The sequence below is a fragment of the Molossus molossus genome, unplaced genomic scaffold (genome assembly GCF_014108415.1).
Source record: "Molossus molossus isolate mMolMol1 unplaced genomic scaffold, mMolMol1.p scaffold_m16_p_14, whole genome shotgun sequence".
Lineage (NCBI taxonomy): Eukaryota > Metazoa > Chordata > Mammalia > Chiroptera > Molossidae > Molossus > Molossus molossus.
Window position 1 is genome coordinate 11,887,760 of NW_023425349.1, and position 19,538 is coordinate 11,907,297.

At 40.4% G+C, this 19,538-nt stretch overlaps 1 protein-coding gene across 1 annotated transcript; it reads right to left on the reverse strand.

Moving 5' to 3' along the window:
- Positions 1–3,734: 3,734 nt before the first annotated feature.
- LOC118629810 (olfactory receptor 1J4-like) lies at positions 3,735–15,946 on the reverse strand. The gene is made up of 2 exons (XM_036261453.1): positions 15,450–15,946; positions 3,735–4,722 (listed from the first exon to the last, which is right to left on the reverse strand). Exons 1-2 carry the CDS (start codon positions 15,944–15,946, stop codon positions 3,735–3,737), a joined length of 1,485 nt encoding a protein of 494 aa, XP_036117346.1.
- Positions 15,947–19,538: the final 3,592 nt, after the last annotated feature.

Consider the following 19,538-nt stretch of genomic DNA (forward strand, 5'->3'; position numbering starts at 1 on the left):
CTACTCATTTGTTATTTATTTATACGATCATGGACTCATGGATTCTTACTTATTTTCTGAGTAAAACTCCTTTACCATTGTTATCCATTTTTAAGCTTTAAGTGTGTTTATTGCCTATAAGGATTCTAAATGATCTCAGAGAAGCCACTTTGGAAATATATATATATTTTAAAAAGGAAGTAAAAACTAGAAACTAAGAAACTAAAGAAAAGTTTACCTACAGGAGATGGGTCAGGAGTGGGAGAGAAAGAATGGGGGAAGGGAACAGTGCAGATGTTGATACATAACCTATAAATTGCAATCTATGCATTTTAAAACTCATGAGTTCAAATTGATACCTCCAAGTCTAGTTTGATACCACGGAGTTCTTTCCAGCCTCTCCTTTCCTGTGGACGTAGCACCTTTCCCCGAGAACGAAGAGTGACTCACTTTTCCTGAATGTTTACTTCTGTGCTGAATCTTTGGCTACACAGTGACCTGTTTCAGAACCTTGAGCTCTTACTACTGTCAGTGACACACAACAGCTTAAAACTTTGTTTCCAGGTTTTGTTTTTTTTATTGTGAGAGTATTTAGATATAATTCTGCCTTCGAGAATTACTTAGTTTTTATTTTATTTTATTTTCCCCTTTAGTCTAATTGTGTTATTCATTTGAAATAGTTAGGTTCATTTGTTTTGTTATCTATTTGCTTTACTCACCACCTCCTCTATTTTTGTTTTAGTGGCAAAAGATGACATAGTCAAGATTATACAAATGACTATACTCAACTTTCCATCTCTTGTGCCCTACCTCCTGTAGATAAACAATCTTATTAATTTCTTTTTTATTGAATTTATTGGGGTTACATTGGTTAATAAAAGCATACAAGTTTCCAATGTATAACTCAATAAAGCATCATCTCCAAACTGCATCATGCACTCTCCACCCAAAGTCATGTCTCTTTCTGTCCCCAGTTATCCCCTTTTGTTCACATCCACCTGCCCCCACCCCCCCATCACCACACCATTGTCCGTGTCTATGTGTTTTATTATATATATATACATATATATACACACATATATATATGTATGTGTGTGTGTGTGTGTGTGTGTGTATTGCTTTATCCCTTCACCATTTTTTATCTAGCCCTACTCTACCTAGTCTCTGATAGCTGTCAGTCCATTCTATATATCTATGCTTCTATGTTTCTATTTTGTTTGTTAAAATGTTTTGCTCATTACATTCCACATACAAATAAACTTATATTGTACATACCTTCCTCTGACTGGCTTATTTTGCTTAGCATAATAATTTTCAGGTCCATTGATGCTGTCACCAATGTCCTATTTTCTTCTTTTTCACAGCTGAGTAGTATTCCATTGTGTAAACGTACCACAGTTTTTGGCTTTCTTCTTAATCCTCAACCCAGGATTTTTTCTCATTAATTTTCAGATAGAGTGGAAGAGAAGAAGAGAAAGAGAGAGGGAGAGGGAAAGAAAGAGAGAGAGAGAAAGAGAATGAACATTGATGTGAAAGAGACACATCAATTTATTGCCTCCTGCATGAGCCCAACTGTGGCTGGGGATCTGGGGATCAAACCAAGGGCTGCCCAGGTATGTGCCCTTGACCAGGAATTGAACTCGATACCATTTGGTCTGCAAGCCAACTCACTAACCACTGAGCCAAACAGGTCAGGGCTGTCCCACGGTTTTTTATTCACTCATCTACAGATGGGCACTTAGGCTGTTTCCAGATCTTAACTATTGATTTATTCTTCCTGAGTTTCTTTTTGCTCAAATTGGAAAATATATGTATATTTTTTTCTCTCATTTTTACATAAAAGATACATACTATAAATGCTTTTTTATACATTGCTTTCCCCCCATTTATCCTGATATTTTTTCATATTGATTCATAGATGTCTTTGTTCTAATTTTTTCACAACTGACAAATACTCAATTGCATTGATGTTCTGCAGAGTTTGTTTGGGGATCCTAGAATGAGATGTTGGTGATGAGTATCCTAAATGCCACTGAATTGTATATCTCCAATGGCTAAAATGATGAATTTGATATTTTGTATTTAAACTACAATGAAGAACTAAACAGAAAGAAAAAGTAATCTCTTCATATAGCACAAAAACAAAATTATAAAAGAATAATTATAATGTATGTTTAATGAGTTAAGAGAGGGAACATGGAATTATATATATATATATATAATCAAAAAAGAGGAAGACAGCAGCCCTGGCCGGTTTGGGTCAGTGGTTAGTGTCAGTCTGCGGTCCAGAGTGAATCGGGTTCGGTTCCCGCTAAGGGCATGTATCTCGGTTGCAGTTTGTCCCCAGCCCTGGTTGGGTCGTGCAGGGGGCAGCCACACGATGTGTCCCTTTCATGTCAATGTTTCTCTCTCTCTCTCTTCCTCTCTCTCCCTCCTACCCTATCTGAACAAAAATTGGAAAATGTCCAAGGATAAAAAAAAAAGAGAAGACAGAAAAATTGTGAAGAAATAAAAAACATAGTAATATGGAAAATATAAATCCAAATGTATTATATGTGTTAGGTGTCACATCTAATATGTTATATGTTAATAGGCAAAATTATTGAGAAATATAAGTGTTGCTCTACTTAAAAAGAACAAAATCTGCCCTGGCTGGTTTGGCTCAGCGGTTGGATTGTCAGCCTGCGGTCCAGAGAGACCCGGGTTCAGTTCCCGCTAAGGGCACGTACCTCAGTTGCAGTTTGTCCCCGGCCCTGGTTGGTTGTGCCGGTGGCAGCCACTCGATGTGTCCCTTCACGTCGATGTTTCTCTCTCTCTCTTCCTCTCTCTCCCTCCTGCTCTATCTGAACAAAAAATGGAAAAATGTCCTCGGGTGAGGATAAAAATAATAATAATAAAAAAAAAAAGAGCAAAATCCAACATTACACTGTTAACAATAAATACTTTACAGACCTAAAGACAAAGAAAAGATCTAAATAATGAAAAAAAACAAACATGTAAACACTAACCACAAGCATGCTACATCTTTACTATCTATTCTGTGCTATTATTTCTATCTCTATCTCTATCTCTATCTCTATCTCTATCTCTATCTCTATCTCTATCTCTATCTCTATCTCTATCTCTATCTCTACATGTAGATAGAAAGTATCTAAACTAATATCAGAAGTAGATGACATGTTAAGGTAGGACCCACTGATAGAAAATTTTCCTAATTATAAACAAAGTGGTGTGCTCTTAAATATATTTTTTGGAAGTGTCACTCTCTTTTTGTAATAGCCTTGCTTTGTAGCACATGCCAGTTTTCATAGTGTAATTATTCATATGATGATGGATTACAGTTGGCTAACGTGATGTCACTAATTAAGAATTGGAAAGAGATGTGCAGTCAGCTTGGAGCCATCAAGAGCCAGCATAAAAGACTCCGTTCCAAAAACGAAAGGAAGTTCACCAGAAGCAGATCATGATGCTGAAGGAGTTTTCTGTAACATAAAATTTAAAAATACATCAGCAAAAACTGACATAACTCAAAACAGAAACAGAAAAATCCACAATCACTATTGTGCAACATGTTTTGCATAAGATTTTTCACATATCTTGGAAGAAGATGAAAAAGAAAAAATATAAACTAGGAATAAAGAATTATTAACAATCTACGTAGCAATATGACCTATTTGCCATATTAGTAACATTTATACATGACAACAGAATACATATGCTATTACATTTTCAGAGATGTCAACCACACAACAATTTTAGGAGATACACGTCACTGTGCTCCTGACTGCAATAAGAGGTTTTCGTGATTGCCACTTAAAGAACTTAACCCTATTGACACACATTTCTAAGGCCTGTTTTATATCTCTGTTCCTCAGGCTGTAGATGAACGGGTTCAGCATGGGGGTAACTACCGTATACATGACTGAAACAATTATGTTTTTGGAGTCCCATGATGAGGAGAAAAAGTAAACACTTGCAGCTGTACCAAAGTATAAAGATACCACAAAGAGGTGGGAGCCACAAGTAGAAAAGGCTTTAAAGAGTCTCTTTGTGGAGGGGACCCTCAGGATGATGGTTCCTATACGGATATATGAGCCCAAAACAATACCCAAAGGCAGGAAGAAAAGCATTCCTGCGTCGGTGAAGATGACCAGCTCGTTGAAGGAGATGTCTGAGCAGCTCAGCTTCAGGAGTGCAGTGAGGTCACAGAAGAAGTGTGGGATCACATTGTCAGCACAGAAGGACAGTTGGACCAAGAGTAGGGTGTGCAACAAATCATGGACACAGGAGAGAATCCAGGAGACAGCCACCAGCAGTGTGCACAGCCCCTCCCGCATGATGGTGGGGTAGTGCAGAGGGTGACATACGGCAACATACCTGTCATATGCCATCAGTGCAAGAAGAAAATTATCAAGACAACCAAAGAGTATGAAAAAATACAACTGAAAAATGCATCCCACATAGGAGATGGATTGTCGCTGAGTCTGAATGTTCGTTAGCATCTTTGGAACAGTGACAGAGGAAAGAGAAATGTCAGAGAAGGCCAAGTGGCTGAGGAAGAAGTACATGGGCGTGTGCAGGCGAGAGTCCAGCCTGATGAGCAGGATGATGAGCAGGTTGCCCAGCACCGTGGTCAGGTACATGCCCAGGAACAGGGTGAAGAACATGCCCTGCTGCCCTGGCCGGATGGGGAGCCCCAGGAGGAGGAACTCAGACACACTGCTCTGGTTCTCAGGCCTCATGCTGCTCTCCCTCTGCTGGGGATGAGGAAGGTTTGGGGATCTCGGGAACGTAGAAAGGACGACTAGAACCATCACATCTCCTACTATAATTCTTGAACACATGAATTTCAACTGCACTCCTATTAATTTTCACACCTGTGTATGTGTGCATCTTTGTTCTATCCCTGTCTGACTCCAGGAACCATCACACCCCCAAATCAGTCAACAAGACCTTGTTGCACAGAAGCAAGTGGGCATTCACTGTTCCATCACCATTGTTTATTGAACATCAAGTCTGTGTTGGGACCTCTACTAAGACTGAGATGTGGCCATGACGAAGAAAAGCAAGGTCTCCACTTCTAGGAGTTTGCATCGTGATGAGCTTGGAGGGATAATTTCTGCACTAGATCAGAGCCAAACCATAAAATTCACTTTGGCAGAAATAGAAGATGAGTCTCTGCAAACTAGTGCCAGTTGTTGCTGCCTTAAGGTAACGTGAGACTGCAGAGCTGAGTGTCCTTGTTGGAGCACAGTCAGAGTCCTCCTGTGAACCTGCCGGGTCCCCCTGACCAGCAGCTGTACACTCCCAGACACTCCAGAAATGTGCCACTTGATGCCTCTGAAATCAGAATAATTCAAAAAGTATCTTTTATATTATTGTTGAACATTTGGTGAACATTTGGATACTGGGCTAAGGACATCACCTATGTTTCCTAATTAAATTCACACATCAGCCCTATATTCCCTGATTTTAAAAACTCTTCACAGCTACACTAAAAATTTATATCCTTTCACCTATTTTAGTTTTTAAGATACAGAAACATAAATTATATGAATTCTGTAGTCACACAACAGTACAGTAGGGGACAGAAGGGCACACACACGTGTGTGTATATCTGTATCGATAATATATATGATGTGTAATATATATAACTTGATATACAAGTATTATTATTTTCTATATGTTGAATATTTCCAAGTATTAGCTACTTCATGGTGTTTAATATCTCTGTGTGATCAGAACCCATGTTCTTTACCTTTTCAAATGGAAACTTCCCTTTTCTAGTTTGGGGGAGCCAAGTGTAATATATGATTTCAGAGCTGTGAGGACACAAAGTTGTCCAACATTTTTAGTCCTCTTGCTAGATAATGTAATTTGTTCATATTTATATACTTTCCAACTGAAAATAAATTCTCAAATACATTAACTTTATTTATATAACAACTATTTACTGAGAGCCTCTGCAAGAGTCACAAGACCAGTGTAATTGTTTTCATTTTATCAATGTGAAAACTAAGGCCAAAAATTAAGTAACTTTCAGAAGGTGTCATCAGTATATGATGGTGATTCTGCCCAATAACTTCACACAGCATGATCCCTAGAGTATATTTTCCTGGGATGTTTAATAACAGTTAAGAAGAGGTTGCACAATTCTAAGTGACTCAGTTGTACTCAGGAACATGAACATTATAGCAGAAATGTTTCAAGAAACAGGGCATTGCTTAGAGTATGGTTATCTTAGCTAATGGAGCCTCAGAAGGCCACCTGAGGTTATAGATGTGGATCAGATACACACACACACACACACACACACACACACACACACACACACTGCTGATTTGAAGATTCCAGTCACCTGAGACCATGTCCCAGTATAAGGAAAGGAGAGCCAATATGTAGTTCACCTCATAAACACTCGTATGCATACACACAGGTCACAAGGAACACACAGAGTGAGACATACACACCACACAATGTTGGACCACTCACCCATAGACACATTAACAGATCTGACTCATGCCATACCTGGTAAACATGCAACTCACCACATATACATAACTAAAGTACTATATACCCAAGTCACCAAAACCATACAAGACCACACACAATTCAAAACTCTTATAAGAAACCAACACCAATGATACATATGCACTCCCAGTCACACTACTGCAAGCGGCACACACCCTCCTATTAATGACAGGCATGCTTAGCCCTATATGTACTTCCCCTTGGTGGGGAGGCAGTCAGCATGAGGCAGTAAGCCTATTCAGCCTCAGGACAGTCATTAAACCACCATCAACACCCCATGCACATGGTCACACACACACAGAGAAAACCAAGCAACACACCTTTCTGCTCTCACACACGAGTGTGTCACCCACAAAAACAGCTCACTTGTGCCCCAGTACACACCACTGAGCAAGGATCTGAGCCCTCTCTGACCTGACCTTGGTTCCCCGTAAGGTCAGGCATCTTCTTGTCCAACAGCAGAGACAACAGTCTCACTCCCGGTGCTCAGCTGTGATGCCAGTGTTGACCATCACAGGCATGAGTCAGGAGTCCCCGGCCACATCCAAGGAGGCTAACTTGTCTACATGTGCTGAAACAGGGCCCAGATTAGGTCTTACTCAGGAAAAGAGTCAGGCTATGAGTCAGATACTCAGTACACACACATGAAACTATCAAACAGCATGTACACAAGTATACACAGTACATGCAGACACCCACAGTCATGGATGCAGAGACTCATACATGAACCCACCAGCACACAGGCAGATCCATTGCCAAGTGCAGATGTCTAGCTCCTCTGAACTGTGCCCATCATTTGTCCATCAGATACCTTCTGCTCCAGACTGTTGCTCAACTTTCAGGTTTTTTCAGGAGGCCTAACACCCAGACAGCTAGAAGTATCTATGGCCCTGGCCCTTCTACACACTTTCGTTCTTCTTAACCAGCTCCAGAGATATAAGTCCATAGATAACACATAATTACTAATGAGAGACTGAAACAAAATCCCCAAGCTTCTGTCTGGTTTCTGACTGCCCTTTGGGGAGCTGTGTGTCCAAGAGCCAGAGGGACTGGAGACCTAAGGGACAGTGTCCTGATTCCAGTGATGCCCTGGACTCCTACCTTCTTGGGCATTGTTCCCACTGGGATGAAGGATTTGTCAACTTTTCATTTGAAAATGATTTTAAAGATACAGAAAAGTTGTAAAAATGATATAAAGAATTATTGGACAGGCTTCACTCAGGTTCCCCAGTGGTTAACATTTTACTATGTTTACCTTCTGTATGTATGCACATATGTATGTGGGTATGTTTCAGGCTTAGATTTTCAGCAGATATCCCACAGTGCATACTATTAGAAGGCATACGATATTAATTTTTGCAATTCCAATATTATTATCCTTGATCAATTGGCTAAGGTGGTATCTGCCAGGTTCTCTATTGTGGAGTTACCATTATTTTTAAATTTAGTGTTTTAAGGCCTCTTTAATAAATGGTGTTGGGAAAATTGGACAGCTACATGCAAAAATATGAAACTAGACCATCAACTTACACCATATACTAGAATAAATGCAAAATGGATAAAAGACTTAAATATGACTCATGAATCCATAAAAATCCTAGAGAAAATGTAGGCAACAAAATTTCAGACATCATATGCAGTAGAATTTTCACTGATACATCACCTAAGGCAACAGAAACAAAGGAGAAAATGAACACATGAGACTACATCAAACTCAAAATCTTCTGCACAGCAAAGATACAATCATCAAAACGGAAAGGCTACCCACTGTATGGGAGAGCATAATTGCCAATGATATATCAGATAAGGGGTTAATTTCCAATATATAGAGAGTGTTCATACAACTCAACAAAAGGAAGTCAAGGAACCCAATTAAAAAATGGGCAGAGGAACTAAATAGACACCTCTCCAAACAGGACATACAAATGGCTAAGAGACATATGAAGAAATGCTCATCATCATTAATCATCAGAGAGATGCAAATTAAAACAACAATGAGGTATCACCTCACACCTGTCAGAATGGCCGCCATCAACAAATCATCAAACAACAAGTGTTGGCGAGGGTGTGGAGAAAAGGGGACTCTAGCATACTGCTGGTGGGAATGCAGACTGGTGCAGCCACTATGGAAAACAATATGGTGTTACCTCAAAATTTTAAAATTGAACTTGCATTTGACCCAGTGATCCCACTTCTAGGAATATACCCTAAGAAGCCTGAAACACTAATCAGAAAGAATATATGTTCCCCATGTTTGTAGCAGCACTATTTACAATAGCTAAGATTTGGAAACAGCTCAAATGTCCATCAGTAGGAAAATGGATAAAAAAACAGTGGTACATATACACAATGGAGTACTATGCAGCTGTAAGAAAGATCTCTTATCCTTTGAGACGACATGGAGGGACCTGGAAAGTATTATCCTAAGTGAAACAAGCTAAACAGATAAAGACAAGTATCATATGATCTCACTTATTTGTGGAATATAATGAACATAACAGTCTGAGGAATGGGGTAGTCCCAGAGACATGGAAGTGGGGTACAGACTGACAATCCCCAGAAGAGGGGGTGGTGGGGAAGAGATAAGCCACAGAACTTATATGGATGTATGTATGAACAATGGACATGGACAACAAAGCTGGGAACAGGGCGGGGAGGGGGCGTGGGAGAATCAGTGGGGGAAAAAGGAAAAACATCTGTAACAAAAATAAATAAATAAATTTAGTGTTTTAACCTTGTAAATAATAGGTGTCATTTGGGTAGATATTTTAATATTATATAAACATATCTCTTTTCTTTACTATTTCACATCCATTGCTGATGCTTATATGACAAATGTATGTGGCCTGAGGGTGATTTTTCTAATTCTATCATTTCTTTTTTGTTCATTAGTTGTATTCGTTTTATTAAAAATTTTAAATGTTGACATCATTGTAGACATACTCTATTTCCCCCCTTTGAATACCTCCACCTGCCCCTGCAGCTCCCTTTGATGGCTTTCACTACACTATTGTCTGTGTCCATGGGGTATGCATATATACTCTTTAGAAAATCCCTTCACCTGCTTAATCCGGTCATCCCACCCTCGTCCCCTCTGGCTCACGCTAGTCTGTTCCATCCATCCACGCCTCTGGTTCCATTTGTTGGTCAGTTTATTTTGTTCATTAAATTCCACATATAAGTGAGATCATGTGGTATATTTGACTTTCCATGGCTTATTTTGCTTAACATAATACTCCCCGGGTCCATCCATGCTATCACAAAGAGTAAGAATGTTTTCTTTTTAACAGCTGCATAGTATTCCATTGTGTAGATGTACCACAGCTATTTATCCATGCATCTGCTGATGGGCACTTGGGCTCTTTTAGATCTTGGTTCTTGTACATAATGCTGCTATGAATATAGGGTTGCATATATTCTTTCTGATTAGTGTTTTGAGATTCTTAGGATATAGTCCCAGAAGAGGGATTGCTGGGTAAATGCAGTATCATTTTTAATAATTTGAGGAAACCCCATACTGTTTTCTACAGTGGTTGCACCATTTTGCATTCCCACCAGCAGTGTACTAGGGTTCCCTTTTCTCCACATCCTCACCAGCATCTGCTTGTTGATTTATTGATAGTAGCTATTCTGACAGGTGTGAGGTGATATTCTTCTATAAGAAGAAACTATCTGTATTCCTCGCTCAGTATGTATGTATGTATGTATATTATTATAGGCTCACGATTTTTTATTCTCTGAATTATTTATTTCATCACTGCTGTTATTTATTTTGTAGCTTTAAGTGTCTTCGTTGTTTACAAGGATTCTAAATGATCTCAGAGAAGCTAACTGGGAAAGATGTATAAAAAAGACACAAAAGGCCCTGGCCGATTTAGCTCAATGGTTAGAGCGTCAGCTCATGGACGAAAGAATCACGGGTTCGACTCTGGTCAAGGGCATGTACCTCTTTTATGGTTCAATCCCCATCCCTGGTTGGGGTCATGTGGGAAGCAACCAGTCAATGTGTCTCTCTCACATCAATGTTTCTCTCTCTCTCTCTCTCTCTCCCCCACCACTCCCACTCTATCTAAAGATAAATGAAAAAATGTATTCTCAGGTAAGGATTTAAAAAAAAATAAAGATATAAAGGTAAAAAACTAGAAGCTAAGGAACTAAAGGAAAGTTTACCCACAAGAGGTGGATCAGGAGAGGGACAGAAAGAACGGGGGATGGAAACAGAATAGATGTTGATATATCACCTATAAATTGCAATCTATGTATACTTTTTTTTGAAGATTTTATTTTATCTTCACCCAAGGACAGTTTTGCATGTATCTTCAGATAGAGCAGGAGAGGGGGGGGGGAGAAAAAGAGAGAGAAACATTGATGTGAGAGAGACACATCAACCGGTTGCCACCAACACTACCCCAACCAGAGCCAGGGACAAACTGCAACCGAGGTACATGTCCTTAGCGAGAACCGAATCCAGTCTCTCTGGTCCACGGGCTGATGCTCTAACCACTGAGAAAAACTAGCCAGGGCTTTAAAGATTTTTTTTTAATATTTTTTCTTTATTGATTTGAGAGAGAGAGGAAAGGAGAGAAAGAGAGATAGAAACATCAGTGAGAGAGAACATCTATTGGTCACATTGGTCGCCTCCTGCATGCCTCCCACTGGGGATCAGGCCCACAACCTGGGCATGTGCCCTGACCAGGAATCAAACTGACCTCTTGGTTCATGGGTCGACACTCAACCACTTAGCCACACCAGCTGGGTTGTATACATTTTTTTTTATTAATTTATTTTTGTCACAGGTGTTTCTCCTTTTTCCCCCATTGAAACCCTCCTCCGGATCCCTCCTCGCCCCACCCTCCCGCACTGTTGTCTATGTCTATTGGTTACGCATACATGCATATAAGTTCTTTGGTTTATCTCTTCCCTCTCCCCAGTCCCCTTCTTCTGAGGTTTGTCAGTCTGTATCCTACTTCTATGTCTCTGGGTCTGTTTTGTTTGTCAACGTATTTTGTTCATTATATTCCACAAATACGTGAGATCATGTGATATTTGTCTTTCTCTGATTGGCTTCTTTTGTTTAGCATAATATTCTCCAGGTCCCTCTATGTCATCTCAAAGGATAAGAGATCATTCTTTCTTATAGCTGCATAGTATTCCATGGTGTATATGTACCACGGCTTTTTTACTCACTCATCTATTGATGGACACTTGGAAACCCATGAGTTTCAGCTGGTATCTTCAATTCTAGTTGACACTGTGGAGACCTTTCGAGCCTCTCTTTTCCTCAGAGTGAGGAGTCACTCACTTTTCCTCAATGTTTACTTATTTGCTGAATCTTTGGAAACAACATGAGCTGTTTCAGAAGCTGGAACGTATATCCTGTTAATGACACATGAAGTATAGCTTAAGTTTCTGTTTCCAGTGTTTTTTATTGTGAGAGTATATAGAAAAAATGCTGGGTTCAAGAATTACTTAGGTTACTTATTTTATTTTTCCTTTTAGTCTAATTATGGTATTAATTTGAAATACATTAGGTTCATTTGCTTTGTTTTATTCTATTTTGTTTTAGTCACCACCTCCTCTGTTTACTTTTAGTGGCAAAAGTCAGCACAGTCAGAACTACACAACTAATTCTACTCACCTCCCGTTTCTTCTGCCCCACATCCTGGAGGTGAACAATCTCATTAGTTTCTGGTTTCTTTTTCCTGTGTTTCTTTTTGCTTAAATGGGTAGACATATGTATATGTCCCTTCATTTTTTTTATAGAAAGTAGCATGTTATAAATGCTCTTTTACATACTGATTTTTTTCCTATTTACCAATATATCCTGATCTTTCTCCATATTGAGTCATAGATATCTTTGTTCTTACTTTATCACAACTGCAAAGTACGCAACTGCATTGCGGTTCTGTACAGTTTTCTTTAGGGATCCTAGAATGAGTTGTTGGTGATGAGTGTCCTAAATGCCACTGAACTGTATACCTCAAATGGCTAAAATGATAAATTTTCTGTTTTGTATATTGAAGTATAATTTAAAAATTAAAGAGCAGGTAAGAATTAATTTCTGCATAAAGCACAGGAAATAATTATAGTGTAATAACAATGCATAATTAATAAGTTAATAGAAGAAGAATGGAATAACAAAATATACATTTAATTCATCAAAAGAGAAGACAAAAGAGAATAAATATAAAACAAATGTATCAAAGTCAGTAATGTGCAAAATGTAAATTTAAATATATTGTGATTACATTATGTCAATAAATAAAATTCTCCAGAAATATCATATTTATTGTTCTACATAAAAAGAGCAAAATCCAACTTTACACTGTTAACAACAAACACCTCCAGATATAAGATCATAGAAAAGTTTAATGATGGAAAAGAAATGCCATGTAAACACCAGCCACAAGAAAGCTGCATCTTTACTACCTATACTGTACTAGTGTCTCTATCTCTATATGTCTTACCTGTATCTATTTTTATCTATGTCTATGTCTGTATCTATGTCCAAGTCTATGTCTATGTCTGTCTATTCTATGTCTATGTCTATGTCTATGTCTATGTCTATGTCTATGTCTATGTCTATGTCTATGTCAGTGTCTGTTTCTGTCTATGTCAGTATCTATATCTGTATCTATGTCTATGTCTGTGTCTGTGTCTGTGACTGTGTCTGTGTCTATGACTATGTCTATGTCTATGACTGTGTCTTTTATGTCTATGTCTATATCTATATCTACATCTATCTATCTGTATATCTATATCTGTTATGTATCTATATTTATAGATTTAGCTATGAAGTATCTATATTAATATCAAAAGTAGATGAGGTATTAAGGTAGGACCCATTGCTAGTGGTGTGCTATTAAATACTTTTTTTAAAAGTCTCTCTCTTTCTTTTTACAAAACTTTGCTTTGTAGCACAAGCCAATTTTCATAGTACAGTCAAAACTTAGTTCTCAAATATTTCCCATTTCAAAAAATTCGGTTCTCTACCAAGTTGTTCACAGAAAAAAATGTCTGGGTTTGAATTTTGGTTCTTGACCTGACAACCCTTTCACGCTGATACATCAGCATGACAAAAAGTGTCTCCCAGGCCACAAACAAAGTGGGAATGAGTCAGTATGAGTTTGTCTACAGCTAAACTTTGCTCCTTAACATCTGTGAAAATTGTGCTATGAATATTTTTGTGAGTTTTGGGTGGTTGTTTTTTGGGTTTTTTTTGTTGTTGTTGTTGTTGTTTTTGCTATTGTTACTGGAGAAATGGATGATTCGCACAATTTTAAAGCATCAAGAGTGCTAATGTTGCTCAGAGTGTAAAAGAAACAATGATCACAGGCAATTGAAGAGGTAGAAAAACTGTTTGTCCTTGGTTTGGATAAATGCAGTTAGCTAGTGACAGCATTCTGGAGGCAGTGATACATGAAAAGGTGAAGATGCCGCATGCTGACCTCCTGAAAGACACCCTGGAATGAGGGCTGAAAGTGATTCATTTAGGGCCAGTAAGGGGATGTTCAATTAATTTAAGAACAGAAGTGTTTGTTTATAGATTAAACAGTACATTATATATGTACTATATATTTAAAAAGGTTAAAACAAAATCATTTGGGGGTCTAGAATGAATTAATTCAATGTACATGATTTCTAATGGGAAAAAATAATGCAGGTTTCTAACAAATTGCATCTCAAACAGCCTTCCAGAACAAATTAAGTTCAAGGAACAAGGTTCCACTGTGTAATTATTCTCATCACAGCTGATTGCGATCTACCAACATAATGTCATTTGTTGTGAGTTGAGAAGAGAGGTGCACAATCCCCTTGAAGCTAACAAAGCAGGCATAAAAGCATCAGTTAAAAAAAGAAAAAATAGAAAGTTCACCAGGTACGGATCATGATGCTAAATCAGTGTGTCCTCAATGACATAGTATAAAAATATATGAGCAAAAGTGGACATATCTCAAAGAAGAAAACCACAATTATAATAGTGCAACACGTTTTACATAAGACGTTGCATATATCTTATGAGATGATGAACAAGTAAAACATTTTCATTGGGAATGAAGAATTATTGACAATCCAAGTAGCAAACTTGACTAAGGTGACTTATTAACAGCACTTATACATGAAAGAGAATACATATTCTATTAAAGTTATATGGAGATGTTGCCCTGGTTGGTTTTTGCTCAGTGGTTAGAGCATCGGCCCTCAGACCAAAGAGTGGCAGGTTTGATTCCAGTGAAGGGCACTACCTCAGTTGCAGTTTGATCCCTGGCCCTGGTTGGATCGTGCAGGAGGCAGCCAGTCAATGTGTCTCTCTCACATCAATGTTTCTCTCTCTTCCCCTCTCCCTCTCTCCCTCTTTCCCACTCTATCTGAAGATAAATGGAAAAAAATATCCTCAGGTGAGGATTAAAATTTAAAAAGTTATATGGGGATGTTGATTATACAATAATTTTAAGAGACATTTCTCAATGTGCTCCTGACTAAAACAAGAGGATTTCATGATTGTAACTAAAGAACTTAACTTTATTAACACACATTTCAAATGCCTGTTTTATATCTCTGTTTCTCAGGCTATAGATGAAGGGGTTCAGCATGGGGGTAACTACCGTATACATGACTGAAGCAATTATGTCTTTGGGCTCCCATGATTGGGAGATAAAGTAAACACCTGTAAGTGTCCCATAATATAAAGACACCACAAAGAGGTGGTGTCACAGGTAGAAAAGGCTTTAAAGAGTCTCTTTGTGGAGGGGACCCTCAGGATGATGGTCCCGATACGAATATATGAGCCCAAAACAATACCTAAAGGCAGGGATAAAAGCACTCCACCCTCAATGAAGATGACCACCTCATTGAGGGAGATGTCTGAGCAGCTCAGCTTCAGGAGTGCAGTGATGTCACAGAAAAATTGGGTGATGATGATGTCAGCACAGAAGGACAGTTGGATCAAGAGGAGGGTGTGCAACAGGGCACTACCACAGGAAACCATCCAGGAGCAAGCCACCAGCAGTGTGCACAGCCCCTCCCGCATGATGATGGTGTAGTGCAGAGGGTGACAGATGGCCACATACCTGTCATATGCCATCACTGCAAGAAGGAAATTGTCAAGAGAACCAAAGTGCATGAAAAAATACAACTGAAAAATGCATCCCACATAGGAGATGGATTGTCGCCGAGTCTGCATGTTCACGAGCATCTTTGGGACAGTGACAGAGGAAAGACAGATGTCAGAGAAGGCCAAGTGGCTGAGGAAGAAGTACATGGGCGTGTGCAGGCGAGAGTCCAGCCTGATGAGCAGGATGATGAGCAGGTTGCCCAGCACCGTGGTCAGGTACATGCCCAGGAACAGGGTGAAGAACACGCCCTGCTGCCCTGGCCGGATGGGGAGCCCCAGGAGAAGGAACTCGGACACGCTGCTCTGGTTCTCAAGCCTCATGCTGCTCTCCCTCTGCTGGGGATGAAGAAGGTTTGGGAATCTCGGGAACCTAGAAAGCATGACCAGGGCCACCACATTTCATACTGTAATTCTCAGGGACATGAATTTTAACTAAACTCTTAGTAACTTCTCACACCTGTGGATCCATGCATCTTCCCTCCATCTCTGTATGTTCCAGGAACTATCACACCCCTAGAGACACCAATAAGGCTTCATTGCACAGAAGAAGTGGGCATTCACTGTTTCATTCAGCATTGTTTATTGAACATCAAGTCTGTGTTGGGGCCTCTACTAAGTCTGAGATGCAGCTGTGAACAGGAAAAGCAAGGTCCCCACTTCTATGAGTTTACATCTTGATGAGCTTGGAGGGATAATTTCTGCACTAGATCAGAGACAAACTATAAAATTCACTTTGGCAGAAATAGAAGATGAGTTTCTGCTAACTGGTGTCAGTCGTTTCTGCCTTAACGTGAGACTACAGAGCTGAGTGTCCTTGTTGGAGCACAGTCACACTCCTCCTGTAACCCTGCCGGGTCCCCCTGACCCATAGCTGTAAACTCCCAGAGATGGGTGGCCACTTAGAGCCACTTGGTGCCAGAATAGCTCTGAAATCAGAATAATCCACAAACTATCTCTCATAATGGATAGCTCCCTTCTTTTCTATTGATGTCTTTCAATTGATAAAAGACCCTTACATTTGTTATCCTTTGTTTAAAAACACATGTTTGATGAGGGCCTGTGTTTCATGAGGCAGGTGTCATTCCTTCTGTTTTATAGATTGAAACAGAGGCCAGTGAGTTAAGTGACTTTCTCAAGGTTCCCCACCATGTGGTGGCACTTCTGCACTCTAACCTCACACAGCATGACACCTAGTGTTTCTTTGCCTGGGACATTAAGTACAAGTGTGAAAAGAGCAACACTGAGTGCCACAGTCACCCTCAGGTATGTGAGAAGCACGGCAGAGCCATTGCAGATGCAGCGAGTTGCTTAGAGTGCGGTTATCTTGACAATGGTGACCCAGAAGATGGGCACTGAAGGAAGTATTAGAGGTTAGAGGTCATAGGGGCAAATTAGAAGCCCCAGACACACACACACACACACACACACACATACACACACACTGTGGATGTGAGGATTCCAGTCACCTGTGAGCACGTCCCCATCCTAAGAGGAGGATAAGGAATATGTGGTTCAACTCAAAAACACTCATATGCACACATACAAGTCATAAGTAACACAGAGTGAGACATGCCCAACACTCAGCAATGCACCACTCACCCACAAACACACTCACAATGCACATCAACACACTAGAATAGTGACACACCTGATAAACACTCAACTCACCACATATATGTAACTTAAACAGTGTACACACAGGTCACCAAAAACACACAAGGCCACAAACAATTCAAAAATCTCACAAGAAACACCAAAGACACATATGCACACCCAGCCATGCACTCACTACAACAAGCAACACACACGCTCCTATTAATGACAGGCATGCATCCCCTTTCTGACCATCTCCTTCCTGGGGAGGCAGTGAGCATGGGGCAGTTAAGCCTATTCAGTCACAGGACAGTCATTAAAACCACCACCAACACCCCATGAATGTGGTCACACACACCTGGTCACACACACATGGTAACATACAGTGAAAACCAAACAACACACCTTCATGGTCTCACACACAAGTGTGTCACCCACAAACACAGCTCACGTGTCCCCCAGCACACGCTGCTGAGCAGGGGTCTGAGCCCTCTCTGACCTGATTTTGGTTCCCCGTGAGGTCGGGCATCTTCTTGTCCAGCAGCAGAGACAACATTCTCACTCCTGGTGCTCAGCTGTGATGATGCCAGCATTGACCATCACAGGCATGAGTCAGGAGTCCCTGGCCACACCCAAGGAGGCTGATAACTTGTCTACATGCACTGAAACAGGGCCCAGATTAGGTCTAACTCAGGAAAAGAGTCAGGCTGTGAGTCAGATACTCACACACACATGCAACTATCAAACAGCACGTACACAGCATACACAGTACATGCAGACACCCACAGTCACGGATGCAGTGACTCACACATGAACCCAACCAGCACACAGGCAGATCCATCACCAAGTGCAGATGTCCAGCTCCTCTGACCTGTGCCTGTCATTGGTGAATTCAGACCCTTCTGCTCCAAATTGTTGCCCAATTTTCAGCTTCTCTTCAGGAGACTCAGTACACAGACCAAAAGAAGAAACATCTGTAGTCTCAGCACTTCTATAAATGTTCATGTTTCTTAACCAACTCCAGAGTAATGAGCAAAAAGATAATGTTTTAATCCCCAAAGTGAGGACTGAAACAAAGTCCCCAAGCTTCTGGGTCAGGGAGGAGCCACCGCAAGCTAATTGGCCTATTTCTGACTGCCCTGTGGGGAGCTGTGTGTCCAGGAGCCAGAGGGACTGGAGTCCTAGGGGACAGTGTCCCTGATTCCAGTCATGCTCTGGACTCCTTTCTTCTTGGGCATTGTTCCAGCTGGGACAAAGGATTCTTAGAAAGAGATTATAATAATGGCTTGTTTAGAAAGGTTGGCAGTTTGAGGGAAACTCTCGAGGGATGGTGAAGGCTAGCAACAGGGGCAACAGGTGCGAGGGCAGGGAGTGGCACTCACAGCCACGTGTGCTGGTGAGACGTAGTTTAAGAGGAGCCCTAACAGGAGCCGTGGACACTACTGTCACTCCACGGCCCAGCAGGGAGGACAGGAATGAATGCCCTAGCCCCTCTCTCCTGCCTGTCAGTCTCTCGCTCGTGCTTCCCATTGGTCCACTCCAAAGGGCCAGGGAGCCCGCGCGATGCAGCCCTGAAGGTCAGGCTCCTGACACGAAACAGGATGCAGAGGCTGGAGAATGACCTGGAAGGGCACCTGGAGAACATCTAGCAACATTGTTACAGAGAATACTTTCTAGTTACACATACTTGTGCCAGCTTATGGATGGCAAATATGCCAATTCATTTCATTCTACAGACACGCTTTGTTTCTTGGTGTACAATTGTCTTTAAGTTTTTATCATAGAGACCCTAAACTCGTAAATAGAAGGGGTAACACACTATAGAATTACCTTCCTGTGTCCTACCCATGGCTCAGCAGTTCCTATCTGTCTCTGACAAGGGCTACAAAGAGGATATTTTGAGGATCATAATTGTCTGCCTGGTTGCCAACTTTAAATTTAGTGATATGCCTGTAGGATATTCTAGTCTTTCTGATTGAGTTATTATAGACAAAAGATTCACTTTATTCTAAAATCATCTCAGACTTAGAAAAGTAAAAATTATGCAAAGAAATTTCCATATGCCTTTTACTCAAATTCCCAAAAAGTAAATATTTGCCCTGCTGGTGTGGCTCAGTAGTTGAGCATCGACCCAGGCACCAAGAGGTTGCTGGTTTGATTCCCGGTCAGGGCACGTGCCCAAGTTGTAGGCCAGATCCCCAGTTGGGGGTATGCAGGAGGCAGCCAATCAATGTTCTCTCTCATCGATGTTTCTATCTCTCTCTCTCTCCCTCAAAAAAAAAAAAAAGAAAGAAAAGTAACTTTTTAACCTTGTTTGCTT